The sequence below is a fragment of the Rhopilema esculentum genome, chromosome 20 (genome assembly GCF_057945365.1).
Source record: "Rhopilema esculentum isolate cy_ngs chromosome 20, ASM5794536v1, whole genome shotgun sequence".
NCBI lineage: Eukaryota > Metazoa > Cnidaria > Scyphozoa > Rhizostomeae > Rhizostomatidae > Rhopilema > Rhopilema esculentum.
In genome coordinates this window covers 297310-311807 of record NC_142834.1, presented here as the reverse complement: position 1 = coordinate 311807, position 14498 = coordinate 297310, and the positions used below count along the sequence as shown (strand labels likewise).

Below are 14498 nucleotides of genomic sequence, written 5' to 3'. Positions count from 1 at the left end.
GTATTTTTTAGAAATAGCTAAAGATCGGTCCTAAAGATTTGAAGTTTTAAAGAGTGTAAAGTCAAAAGTGAGTCATGAATCTAGGAGAGATGCAGATAACGCTCACATCATACCATTTGATGAAAAGACGCAGGAAAGAACTTGAAAATATTTTGAAATATAATGGACTTATCTGCAAACTGTATTTATGAAACAAGAAAACAATTATTACGAGACGAAGCAACCTAAATGGTTGTACTGTTGTTGTTTTTGAAGTGCAGTGTGGTTTTCAAGCTGTGTTGGATCGCAGTATCACTAAGGACAATTCGATATAAAACAACAAAGTACTTTCAAGTCGCTTCATCTAAACTGTGCGAGTTTTGTAGTTAGAATAAGGACAGAGGAGAGAATTTCTTTCATTCCCTTTTGTGACGATCTTCTGCATGCTGGGAGGGCGCTGGATTTGACCCTCAACAGCGCTGCGAAGGTGCGTTTTGGAATGAAGAGGAAGTGGCGACGGTGAGTGCCAACATGGTTGCTCATTTGCTTGGAATTTTAAAGATTCGTAGTTGAGAATTTGCTTGCTGAGGTTTAGGAACACGGAGAACGAGGTATGATGCTTCCATTTATTATTTTGATTTAATACGGTTAATTGGTGTATGATTCTGCGTTGGCTAGGAAAACTCACGAAGGCTCTGCCTCTACACTGTCCTAAGTTGTCCTCTTGCGGTAAGACGAGTTTAACTTGTGAAACTTGATGTCGGGCGGATACACGGAAAAAACTGACACGATGTCTATCGCGGTTATAAATCCATCTACAAGGTTATTTTAATCATTTGCAAGCAACCATCGTCCCTTCCTCGGACATGTGAGTATGTCATCTGGATTTTTTGTCGCCAGGATTTGTATAAACAAAATACTATGTTCACGTTATACCAAAAAAATTTACCAATCACTTTTACACATTTAAATACACATTGTGTTGAATATTTAAATACACTTTAAATACACAACAGTTGACTGTAATTGTAGACTCCGTTTATTGGTGCTATATTTAATATCAGGCTTACACAGTCACATCAAATTTTAACCCGTATATCCAAAGCTGTTCAATCTAGCTCTATTTAGAGTCGCACTCCGTGTTCTAATTTTTAAGTGCTTAATTTTAAGTACCACAAGGAATCATTGATGTCATTAATTATGTGAAAATCCCTCAGCCAATAAATTTGAATCGGGGCTGTTCATTTATTAATCATTTTATCATGCCATTAGGCATTGATGACTTGCAGAAGAAAAAATCTTTTCAATTCACAGTTCTGGGTTAATATCATCAATTCTGCATTTTGCTTTCTACAGGCCTTTCTCAAAAACTGATTTCAGATTTGAACCTTAAAAGTATTTCATAAATATTTTATGGGAGATATGGTCAAAATAGAAAAGTTCGTAACATTGCTTTTCTTATGTCATCAGTTTGAACTCTATATATACTTTGTGACATGGAATTAATACCTTTAAACATGGCAAATTTTGAAGCAACCATCTTTGTCAACAAAATTTTACAAGCTTAAGTCTCTCCTCAGTGGATAGAAAATGGAGATTATGACTATAATGACACTGTGCATTTCGAGATTTGCTTATTTGACTGTCAATGGTGGAGCTCTCCTGGTTCAATTCTGACTGTGGCAAGTTTTTCAAACGATTTGCTCTGTAAACAGCAGTGTGAATATTCAATTTTGAATGATTTTCCATGTAATCGGTTCTGATATCACTGCCAGTGTCAGTGCATATTGGGGGCACCTGGTCGCTTTTCTTATGCAGCTTCACCACTTCTGGATGCTAAAAACAAACACTGCATCAAATTTTTCTTCTTCCCTTGCTCCCTACCTTTTCAAAACATGGGTCAATGTTGATCTTTGAGCGTTTTCTCTTGCGACTGGAAATGTCCCGTCTTTAGATGTTGGTGCATATGTACTAACTTCGGATTGCATTAAATTTTCTGTGCCAGTGATTGAAGTATCTGCGTGCTATCTGTATTTGTGCATGCAACATTCAGTTCAGGGCCTTCAATGTCAACATTTTGCACAACAGGGCCAGAAATATTGTTGCTGGTGGCAGTTACAGTCTGATCTCCTATCTTTTTAGCACTCAACCAGTTAAGCATTTTTGAGACATTTAAAATTATCTTACTGCACCAACTTTAAAAGAAACTGATTTGCGCAGTTAAACGCTTGAGGCCAAAGACACAAAATCGAAAGAGTACGCTGCTTTATTTCATAAACCCTGTGTTGAACAGCTGTGGCGTTGGCAGATCTTGGAAAAGAAAGATTTAGAGAAATGTCAAGATTAGCACCTTGAAATGATGTCTCCCTTGTAATGGAGAAAAAAGTGATGAATACCTCAGGGAGGGATAATAAAAAGTGATAATCATCTCAACCCAAAAGAACTCTTGTGACCAAGAAACTTAAAGTTTCTCGTTTTTCCCCACTAATTTTTTTCCAAGACCACTAATTAAATTTCCAAGACCACTATTAGTGGCCAGGACCACTCTAAATTAGGCATTGTTACTAGATTTATATGGATTTCCTTCACATGTTATTTTTGCTTCCAATTTACTCAAGAAATTGTTCCTGGCATTGCCTTGAGTTTGAAGTGTGAAGTTATTAAGTGTGAAGCCATAAACATCTATTTTTAAAACTTTTAATTTTGTACCACATTGCTGAATAGAACACCATGAATTATCTCTAAATATGCAATATCAGTTAGAAATGTCACAAATTGGGAGAGCAATGGCCAGTAAATGATATCAAGGTTGCTAGATATTGCTACTATATTCTGGCAAGGTTCATCAAATTTAGAACAGAGACAAAAATAGTGTGATTTGATGGAACAGACCCTGTGATCAAATTGCCATATCTTAACCAGTTTTGGCACATAAACATCTTATGTAATCCAAATTAGAAATTGTAAAACAGCTGTGTGTACAATTATAATATTGGATTTGCAAAGTCAGTTTACCAGCCACTGTTTGCATAAACTACGAAGCACTTCCAATGTGATTGGCTTGCTTACTCACTGACAACACCATTTTCTAATTTATAAATCAGAAATGTTATCCCAATGTCTTAGGGAATCTCTATTTATCCTTTCTAATTTGTAATTCCTTCCCTTTTTAGATATAGACATCTATGAAGAGTAAATAAAATTAATATCCAAATAATCAAAAACTTTTGTCAAGTAAGTTATATTTTGAGCATAAACAGGCAGGTAATGTTTTTTTCCATTCTATCAACATCTCAAACAGCCAAAAATGAACCCTAAATTTATACTGATATGCAACTATGAAGATTGAATAAAACTAACATGCAGAAAATGAAGGAATGTTGGTCATATAATTTGAACGAAAACAACAGTTTGAAGTTTTTTCCATTCTATCAATATAAATGTCTAAATAGAAAATTTGTGTTTTTTTCTTTCATTTTGAAATTTCATTATTTAAAATATGAAAAGAAACAAACAAACAGCGGAACATATTTAAAAACAACAGAACTACTAAATATTATTAACTGTCATCAGGCCTTGCCCGGAAAGGCGCTCGATCGAGCGCGCGCGCCTAGAGCGCACCCAAAAGAAGCCTTGGAGAGCGATTTATAGAGCCCCTCAAAACGTAAAAACAATATTACCACGGAGCAAAATAATTTCTTGGCCTTTGTCTAATAAACTTGATCAAGCATAAACTATCTTCCCAATAGACCGCAATATTATGATTTGCGTCAGATGACCCCTTGAGAAAAAAATTCAGCAAATTCAACGTTGGGTTTTCGATACCATTTTTAATCTAATAACCCTCTAATAACCACCAAGGACACAGGTCATCAAGCGTATTCTCCGGCAGATTTATTTGATTTTCGAGCAATCGTTAATCTTCTGTTGAAGTATTATTTTCTGTTTTTTCTTAATAATTTAGAATCACCTTTGCAAATCAGAGATCACATTTCCGTCCAAATTACCGCATTGCTTTTCAGTTTTCATTTGCTTTCGCGAATAGTAGATGTTCTAGTGTCTCTTATAGAATGGATAGCATAAAAAGGGGAATAAAGTTAATGTTTGACTTAAAGCTATGCGTTTTCCTATATTTCTATATTTGTATTAACATAGTGTTTGCTGCATGTTTTGTCATTTAATATTATGGTGCTTTTTGGTATCACCATTGAATTTCTTATTTAACACTCGTCCAAAGCTTTCGATATGAAGCTCTCGATCTTCCAAAGCTCTTGAAAGATGCTCTCAAGGATATTATATTTAAAGGTGCGAAATAGAGCGCCTAGAGTTTTAAGGGGCTCTTTTTATGGAGCACCTTCATTTTGCTTAGAGCAAGGCCTGCTGTCATATTCGGGAAAGTTCCCGTGTAGTAATTGTTACAGTAGGGAAATTCCTTTCTATAGAAAGGAAATTCCCTCCTCTGCTGCTTGTCTTCTTTTGTTCTTTTCTTCTTCTGGGTGATTTTAACAAGTAAAGTCATCCCTGGTCTGAAAGAGAATTAGAGAAATGAAAATATTTTTTTTAGAATTTTGATGAAAATGCAAGCATATATTGGCATGTACATTATATTAAAATATGTAAATGTAACATAATTTAAACACTGATAAAGATTTCTTAACAATCAGGAATGAGATATACCGTCTTCAAATAATTTCAATAATTTAAAGAATGATATATTTGCAATGTATAAATTGAAAAACGAAAAAAATTTACTTTGCAACAGAAGGAATTTTAAATTGTGATAAAAGTCATTTTTTCGGTTGAATCTTGACAAAAACGTAAAGCACTTTTTGGCCTATGTATATAAATGTGAAAATGTAACACATCTCACACATTGGCTGGATGGGCCATTTCGGCCTACAAGCCTTATATATAAAAAAAAAAAGAAATATCTTATCATTCAGAAAGAAAAGAACAAATTATGGAAATTGTTTCATTATTTAAAAAATGATATATTAGCAGCGTATAAATTGAAAAATGAATAAATTTCTACTGTGCATCTGTAGGATTTACAATTGTGATAAGATAAATACCTAAGCTCCTTGACTTTATTTTTCTCTTTATTTAAGAACAGAATTTTATTCTTTTTTATGTTGAAATCCTTTGCCAAAGTCCTCTTCATTTTAAAAAAAATTTTTCCGAATGCTATTTCCTAAGAGAATAAAAATGTGACTATTAAGTTTTACAATACAACAGTATAAATTATCTTATCTAATAAATACTGTAAAATTTGAAACGAAATTCCCAATGCAAAGATTGACCATCAACTACATGAAATTTATTGTAAGCAAAGTCTGTATATAAGTCATTAATTTTTAATGTAAGTTACAAATATTTGCAAGGAAAATACTTGTATATATTTAGTATTATGAAGTAAGCAAATAATAACCTTTTTTTCATTTTTAAAAGATACTGTGACGATTTCTGGCCGTTCTTCTTGACTTCCAACTTCCATGACTTGCAAATATCTTCTTTTTGAAATTTCGCTACAATGTATTACAAGGAGTCAAATTTTTCAACTATTTATACAACTTTGCACACAAAGAACTCAAATTTTCTAAAACATTTGGTGAAATTGCAAATTCGCCTGGAAAAAATTTAAAATTTAAACTATAAAATTTGACATGAAATTACAAATGCAAAGATTGACTATATGAAATTTATTGTTAACGAAATTTGTATATAAATCATTAATTTCTAACGAAAGTTACAAACATTTGCAAGGAAAATATTTATATATATTGAGTTTTATGAATTAAGCAAATAATAACCTTTTTTCATTTTTGAAACAAACAGTAACGGTCTCTGGCGGTTCATCGTGACTTGCAACTTCCATGGTTTTTTCGTTGTCAGACATTTCTTCAGTCTCAGACATTTTGCTATAATGTATTACAAGAAGTCAAATTTTTCAACTATTTATACAACTTTGCACACAAAGAACTCAAAAGTTCTAAAGCATTTGTTGCAATTGCAATTTCGCCCAGAACAAATTTTCTAAAAAGTAGCAATAAAATGGTGGCCAAAGCCATTTTAAAGTATATGAAAAATGCAAAATTCCGTCAAAAAAACACAATAGAAATCTTTTAGATTTATTCACAACATACCTTTCCAAAGTAGCAATAAAATAAATGCTATATAATAGCTCAAAGAACAAATTTATTAGAAAAATGAACATACCATTTTCAGAACGCAAATGTTCTAGAAATGGCGTCAGCAAAGAGTTAAAACGCGCGAAAAATAATTCGAATTTCGAACGCGATAAATCTCAATAAATTTAACTGTTTGACAAACAAACTATTTTCAATGCAACAAAATAACAGTAAATCAATCAATGCATAAATGTCCAGAAAGTTTAAAGTCCTCATTAAAGTCAAATTATTATGAGAATATAATTCAATCCATTCACGGCCAAATCGCACACGAAGAGCACATGTATTCTTCTATTCTTTCAAATACTACTTTCAATATTTCTTCTGGCTTACCTTGCTTTAGTTAAAACCACATATATTTTTTGATAAAGTGGTGGGGGAACTGATGAAATGAGTTGAGAAATGAAGTTTTATGACTCCATATATGCAACTGAGCTTTTGTACACTTACGTTCAAAAAGTATTGGGACGAATTCGATAATCGAAGTATGGCGTTCCGTTGGATTCGGTTTTGCAACGGAAACTTTTTCAGATTTAGGCAGTCTTTCTACAAATAATCTAGGCCCAAGTTTCCCCAAAATGGAATAAAAAGTTAAGAAAATACATGAAGCATAACCAAGAAAACACAGGATTCTTGCGATTTTCCTGATTATAACAGCAAAATATGCAGAAGGGTTGTATGGCCTAACAATGGCAAAGTCACATGAACTTCCAAAATTTTTGGAGCTGTCCAAACAAATACAACTTTTTAATTTCACGTTTGCATAACAAAAAAAATTTTAAAAGAAATTATTGAATCAAACTTTTAAGCTTCAGAGAAAGTTTACTTAATCGACGAAAATGCTACAATTTTATTAAATTTTTGCATTTATTCAAGCTACTTTTAAAATTGAGTATCACTCATCGTCGATGATTTAGTTTTGCTTTGAGAGAGCATTTTCTTCTTATAAAGCTGGAAAATTTGTATTTTTCATAACTTTATAGCCATGTTTTTGCTTATGTTCCATTATCTAGCTTCTTTTTTCATGACAACATAATTTTCTAGTAAGGATTCAAACCTTCGCAGTTTCCTCAGTAAAGATCTTTCGTCCCACGGCGTCGTAAACCTCTTCGGTCTGCCATCCCTTGGTAAATTTTTTACTGTTCTTGTACGGGAAGACTTTTTACACACCAGAAAAGCTGCACTCAATGAGCAGCCGATAATTGATGCAATTTTACGAAATCCATTTGCTTTATTTTAGTAGAAAGCAATTTGTAAGCGCTTCTCTTAACTCAGTTCCTGGGTTTTCAGAGCTTCCATGTTTTCGTCTCGAGACCTATAGAAATTTTATGGAAGATATTTTTTTTATTTTTTGGCCTACATAAAAGGCCTCAAAATATCAAGAATGTCTTGTGAAAATTCCATGGAAATAACTGCTGTACTTTTTTAATGAGAAAGATTTTAAAAAATTCTTTCCGAATTTGTTGCATAAAATGTCTTCGAAGCTCCATCACACTCCTACGACAGTCTAGGAGTGCAAAATGCCACATTTGTGCAAATTTATTCCCAGGAAGGCCTGTTTATAAAAAACGTGTGTTCCTATTACAAATAAGGTACTTTTGTTTTAGGTAATATCAAATGAAAACGAATTGTTACGATGAACTTTGATGCACTCCAAGAAAGATTAAACACTGTACCCAATGCATATAAATGTGCTTCCTAGAGTATTTACGTACATCACAAAGGTCACATTATTGCCGGATTGTCGCAAAATATTGTTCCAAAGCCTTTTTTTACTGCCCAGAAAATGTTCCACGTGCTAATGTAGTTCGAATATCAAATACCTAAAGTATTCCTAAACATTCGCAGTGGAATTGATATTCAAATGCATTTTTCCGTTGAGATGTGATTAGTTCAGCTTAATTATATTTCATGTGTTTTATATAGCCGCTTTTTATTGTCTGTGTCACCTGGTTCGGTTGCAAAAGATGACTGGAAATGTGTTAATTGATGAGACATTTATTTTTCTAATTATTCTAATCATTTATTTATTTTTCTGTATTGGCATTTTTCTAATATCAAATCAAAATCCCTTTATTTCCATTTTATTTTCATCTTGGTTTTGAGGTTTTAAGCCCAGCTAAAACAGTTCTAGTCCAGAGTTAGATTCAAGCCTTTAACTAGGTGCACCAAGACAACATTGAATGTGGGTGACCTAAAAACGTCAATCACGCAGATTGTGGTACCAGCATGCAACTTCATACATCTGCCAATTTTGATTGGCTGAGAAAGATTAGAGTCAGACCAAAACTCAAATCTGCCCCTAATGCTATTTTAGACTGTGGTTATCGGACCCAGTCTATTCAAGGAGCATATCTCATAACTGCTTGTACTTGGACAACATTCAACTTTCTATAATTGTAAACCTTTTTTCGTTAACACTTTTTACACAATTTATGGAAGGGGATAATCACAAGGAGTAATAAACTATATATATACTATTGTTGATTCAAGAACTACCAAATATATATTTACTCTTCGGCTCATTTTTATATATCATATTAATTTTGTAGATTTTAGGATTAGGGTATTTTAATCATCTTCTGGATAATAAAAATTACAAAGCTGTTATAATCTTCTCATATTATTCAAGTCACTAAAAGGGCTTGAAAAACAGTTTATGTTAAATATTTATAGTATACATTGTTGTTTCTTCAAGGCACATTGTGTTTTTTCTTATTTGCTAAATTTGTAAGGATTGAGCGCCAAATGTATTTTCCCAGAATTTATGTTTCATAGATATTTTTTTATTATTGCATACTTTCAAATGATTTGATCGCAGAAACTTTGACAATAAAATTTGTATCCAAAGTCCAAACCATTTGTAACTTTTGCAAGAGAAGCCGATCCCCTTCTTCTCCCCTAGCCAAATATCACTGTGTTCAATTAGTTTTGATCTTTTTCAATGTAATGAGGTAATTTCCTGCGAAGATTTTTTCCTTCAAAACTGCCCAACTTCTTGCGAAGTGTATAAGGCAGTTATTTATGTATGGTTAAAAATTTCCTGTGAGAAAAGTTTTAAACTGTGAATTTCTTGTGAACAATGGTCACACGGTGACGGGTTAAATAATACGCTGTTGCCTGGTTTCATATTAATTTATACAGTTATTAGTTTTAACAAGGTTACATAGGGCTTGTAACCTATATCTTTAACTTCAGCTCTCCACCAATTATATTGAATTGATTTTCAAAATGATGACATCATAGTTTTGTTTTCTCGAGCAGGGGCCATGAAGGATGGATGACGCAACAAACACATACATTGCAATAACATCCGCTCTGTTGCTTGTGCTGCTCTTGCTAACCTTCATGTTGGCTGGCATTGTTTGGCATAAGAGCAGGCAAGCAAAGAAGAAAAGCATCAAGCGAAGAAAGCCAAAGTTAAAACTAAACATCAAGGATGTCCCTAAGACCACGGCCCATCCCCCTTCAGCAGCCTATCAGATCTTATCAGCAAAAGATCCACCTGAGTTCACAATCCCTCCCACCCCAACACTGTCAGATCCATCGACACCTGATTCACCAAGGACCCCAAGACATTTGATGAAGCAATTCGATTCGCCATTAGGCTCCCCAATGCCTGACTACGTTGAAACGCCGTTAGGATCTCCAAACTTATCACCAATAGCAACGCCTAGGAACTCTACCACTACTATGATGTCTGATTTATTGTACAGAAGATCAGCCTCGGTCCCAAATGAAGTTTTCTTTTCGAGAGACAAGGCAGGACAAGAGCTGAATTCTTCAAATTTATGGAGATCAGCAATTTCAAAAACGGTTGCTGCATCTTTATTAAGTCGTCCCCTTAGAGGTAATAGAAGGATATATGCATCAAATGGCATCATCAAATTTTGTTTGAAGTACAATCCTGCTACATCAGAGCTTTTCATAAAGGTAAATTTTTGGAACAGTTTTAAATTCAAGTTTTGTAATGTTATGAAGGACAAGAAACACAATCAGTGTACCCTCTTAAAATTTCCTTCCTCTCCCATTGCTATTAATCTGCCCCTAAGCATAAATTACTTTTCCCTTTATTTGATATAATCCAACATTTTTCTATTCCAAAGTGTGCCAGAGGAAAATTATACTGAAGTACCACTTGTCATGTCTCTGCTTTTGCATGCCATTTTGCTAATCGATTCCTGTTGTTTTGGCCTGGTTGGTAGATTTTAGAACCAGAGCCAAATTACAGCGATTTGATGGGGAAAGAGCCCGTACTTATGTGGCAACATCTCAGTGGATTCACGAAAGATTCGAATGATTTTGCACGTTTAGATGTATCTTATAATGTTCTTTCAGGATATGGGGTCAGAAAATTCTAAAATTCTAAAAATAGATTTTTATGACGTCATCAATCCGCCAATATATTGACTATTGTCTTAATGATTTTTTTTATCTTTATTGTATTTGATATTTGAAAATTTTGGTATATATTTGAATCAATGCTATGTAAACTGACTATAAAGATCTGTCTTTTGCTGCACGATATTTTCTATAAAGCTAAACAGCCAGTTTATATTTTCAAGAGAAAGCCAAGAAACACTTAGAAGTATTGTTTATTAGAATGTTGCTGAAATTGTTTGCCAGCTAAAAGTTTTGATTGTCGTGTAATTTAAGAGATTTGATTTTTTATTTCCCCCACTTTTAGATTCTGGACCTGTTGGACTTACCATTAACAAGAGAGAAAGGAGTTTCATACCCATATGTGCAAGTCTTCGTGACATCTGACGACGAGAATCATAAGCAGTTCTTTTACGAGGTTTTGAATTACTCAAGAGAAAAGACCTGCAATGTCACTGGGTTGAGCATGGATAAAGTTAAAGCATCAACATTAAGATTTGTTGTGCTGGACTATGATAAGTTTTCGAGGACCGAGTTTGTTGCTGATGTGTCTCTGCCCCTTGAGCATGTCAACTTCGATGGTCAAGAAGAGTCTAGGCCCCTGTGCATTGCTTCAAATGATGATGTAAGCATCTATCAGTATATTAGTCGCAGAAAGATATTACCATAACAATCATCATTTAAAACTGGTAGCATATTTACCTCGAAATGCTTGCCAAATGCAATACCTCATATCTGAGATAACACGCATTTACAAGTTTTCAAGCCGAGATTGGTTTGGCTATGTAAACATGGAAAGGGTGATAAGGAAATGTGTTCAAAGGCACTGCCTCTGTGCGACAGTGGCAAAACGCCTTCATTTCCAAATTTAAAACAGCTGGACCAAGGATTTTGGGTATTTTTTTATGACCCTCAGTAGCCACATCCCTGGCCAGGGCTAGAGTTGCCACTAAGCTTAAAGCCAATGGAATGAATAAATCTCAAATTCTCGGCTTACAACTAAAATTTGAAAGCGGCCATTACATTATGATTCTATCATAAAGGCTCTCTGTTAATATTATATAAAAACCTTGTAAATATATAAAACCTACTGCATTTTATAATGCGCATCATATATGCAAATATGAAGGCACTGTACTATACAATTGTAATATAGATTTTTGGTTTTAGCAAAGAGGGCGGTGCTCCTTGTTTTCTAGTCACCTTGGCAGACATATTTTAAATGTTAAATTACTCGTGAAATTCAAAGTCATAAAACCACAAATGATTGAAGTTCATTTATTACAGCATCATTTATCATTTATTCTGATTTTAAATTATGTTATCTCAACTCTCTTTATTCATCTGAATTTGGTTGCCGAAATGCTGTATGATATACACAAAATCTTTCCATAAAGATGGATTCACAGTCATCTTTCCTTCGTTTCTGTTCATCCTCACCTAGGGTTTTTTCGTTTGCGTCTCTCCGATTGTCTATTCAACCGTGATATAAGACTATATTTCCTTTGATAACCCTCTTCTTCAATATGTCATCCCATCTTTTTATTTCATTTCAGCAAAAGGAAAAAGGAGAGCTGTTAGTTTCGCTCTCGTATCAGCCAAACTCTGGACAAGTGTCCGTGATTGTCTTAAAAGCAAATGGACTTCCCGAGGGACCAAATGGCAGCCGACCAGGTATCCATGTTTTGACAACATGTATTCGCTTCTCAAATACTTTGTATATTGATCTATTTGCTGCGCTTTTTCATGTTCCACACTTGATTTAATCATTATTATGGAAACTATATCCACCGCTCCTCGGGCTTGAACACAAAGAACGTCAACGTTTGAATTAAGCGAGGACTGTATCTTTCCAAAATATTCAGCTGCTAACAGGCCTTATTTTACTATCAGCAAAAAACGCGTTAATTAAGTATGACATTGCCTCCCCCTATGCTAAGAGTGTCATACACTGGCAAGCTGCCAACCTTACGCAGGGTAACTTCTAAAGCCTATGCTAGATGCTCCGCAGCGCTCCGCCACAATTAGAAAGCTGGTAAGATTTGACATTATGAAGTGTTCAACCCATAATGTTTTTGGTAAAGTTTCATATTTAGAACATGGCTATTTATGATTTTTTTGTCTTACTGCTTATTGCTATTCAGACAAATATATTTTTAAAGTGGCAAAAACTGCTTTGTTCATCAGCTTTTTCAATTGAACTCGTTCTAGATTATTATGTGAAAATCACTTTGCTAAGAGAGGGAGTCATGACAGACAAAAGACGAACTAGAGTGTGTAAGAAGTCGAGGTGTCCTGTTTTCAATGAGAAGCTTGTATTCCCTGTGGACGAGCATGGACTAAGGAGCATTTGCCTCGTCTTCGATATGATGCACCACGAATCGAGACTGAAGCAAGATAAAACTGGTAACGTTGTTATTGGCAACCATCACCCGCAGAGAGCCATAACTCCGTTGGAACTCAAACATTTTCACGAGATGCTTGAATCGCCACAGAAACAAATCGCTGAATGGCACAAAATTGTATGAGTCGACGATTTTCACGTTATTACACGTTGGAAATATATTTACCTTTTTTATAAGCAACCCAGCCCTCAATTCTTAAGCAACCCATCGCAGGACCTCAGTTCTGGAGATTTTATTGGATAGTGTTTGAGATTTCGGTCTTCAACGTCGTATGTTTGCATGCAGAGTGATTCTGCATTCCTTAATGGAAAATCTTAAAATTGTGAAAATATAGCCTACTTGCATTTGGCATAATTGGATAACATTTTTGATGCAATAAACAACATAATATATGGATAAAGGCATACATTTTTTTGTAGTTGCTTACAGCTTATTCAATAAACCCTTCAGTTGCCTAATTTTTGCGCAACACTTCTCCAGAATCCATCATGGCTGCTTACTTAGCAGTTGTTTTTAAAATGACCTGTATCGGATTGTCATCTGTGACTTATACGTTGCAGAGCAATATTCGAACGTGAATAAATCTAAATTTCAAACGATGACTTTCTATGCGTATCATTTTCTACTCAAATATTTACCAAATTATCTGTATGTTTTTGTATCCAGCTTCTTTTGTATCAGCGTCCTTTTATAATAATTTAATATAAATTCCTTGAACTACATTATTCCATCGATTTGAGAGTTCTAGGCGCCTTAGCTCTTGAAGGACTAGCTTAAACTGTTTAAAACAGATGCTGTCTCACTTTGTTTGGCGTGATAAGTATTTGCTACGTGCTAATGTGCCTCGCAGGAAAATACAACTTCTTCATGTGTTTAGCTGGTCTTTGCACTAAATCAATGTCATGGTCTTTGAGTATCACCCCCTGGTCACCAAATACTGCTAAGACTGAACCAGTCGACTTTCTTTTGTCCTTTTTTGAGCTCAAGTCTCTCTAGAACTCTCTATTTGCTCGGCGAATTCATAATCAAAATTGCTTCTTTGTGATTACAATCGATCTTTATTCTATAAATAGCATTTTGTAAAATACACTTTGTCAATAGCGGGATTCGTCAGTATGAATTTATCAACGATTTTTAATTTTGCATGGTAGAATAAAGCGACAAATATTTATTCTCTCCCTGTTTTCATTGTAACTAATATTGTACATAAAAAGGAATTGCTGAAAATGTGCCATTTGTCGCTTTTTGTGTTTATTTTAGTTTGTTTTCCACCGACTTGCTGGTACAAATTGGCGAACGAGTACTAACAGGTACTGCTTGAGCGTTGAGTGGCGGCCTTGCCGTACAGTTTTGCAATAACGATATTGATGGTAAAAATTACGTAGTTGTTGTGATGTTTTAGTGCGTGGAACAAGACTGTTTAAGCAACTTTTCAAATGTATACAGTTCTGCCACACGGCCTCGAACACTGTACAACCGACTGGTAAACAGTACATCAAAGTTTCATTAACTATTCAAAAATTTCAGTTCTTCCTCAGGTCAATAT

The 14498-nt window shown here is 34.4% G+C and overlaps 1 protein-coding gene across 2 annotated transcripts; it reads left to right on the top strand.

Annotated features, from left to right (window-relative positions):
* The first annotated feature begins 431 nt into the window (after positions 1-431).
* Positions 432-14193, top strand: LOC135687365 (synaptotagmin 2). Of its 2 annotated transcripts, none has more exons than XM_065203907.2 (5): positions 432-590; positions 9432-10100; positions 10855-11172; positions 12104-12221; positions 12759-14193. In XM_065203907.2, exons 2-5 carry the CDS (start codon positions 9444-9446, stop codon positions 13073-13075), a joined length of 1410 nt encoding a protein of 469 aa, XP_065059979.2. In that variant the 5' UTR covers positions 432-590; positions 9432-9443; the 3' UTR covers positions 13076-14193. The 2 variants fall into 2 exon arrangements, with proteins under 2 accessions (XP_065059979.2, XP_065059980.2); XM_065203908.2 differs by having other exon boundaries at positions 478-590; positions 9429-10100.
* Positions 14194-14498: the final 305 nt, after the last annotated feature.

Coding starts and splice junctions, on each gene's coding strand:
- LOC135687365 (XM_065203907.2), top strand. CDS start 9,444: ATGGATGACGCAACAAACACATACATTGCAATAACATCCGCTCTGTTG. Junction 11,173..12,103: donor GCATTGCTTCAAATGATGAT/GTAAGCATCTAT, acceptor ATTTCATTTCAG/CAAAAGGAAAAAGGAGAGCT. Junction 12,222..12,758: donor ACCAAATGGCAGCCGACCAG/GTATCCATGTTT, acceptor AACTCGTTCTAG/ATTATTATGTGAAAATCACT.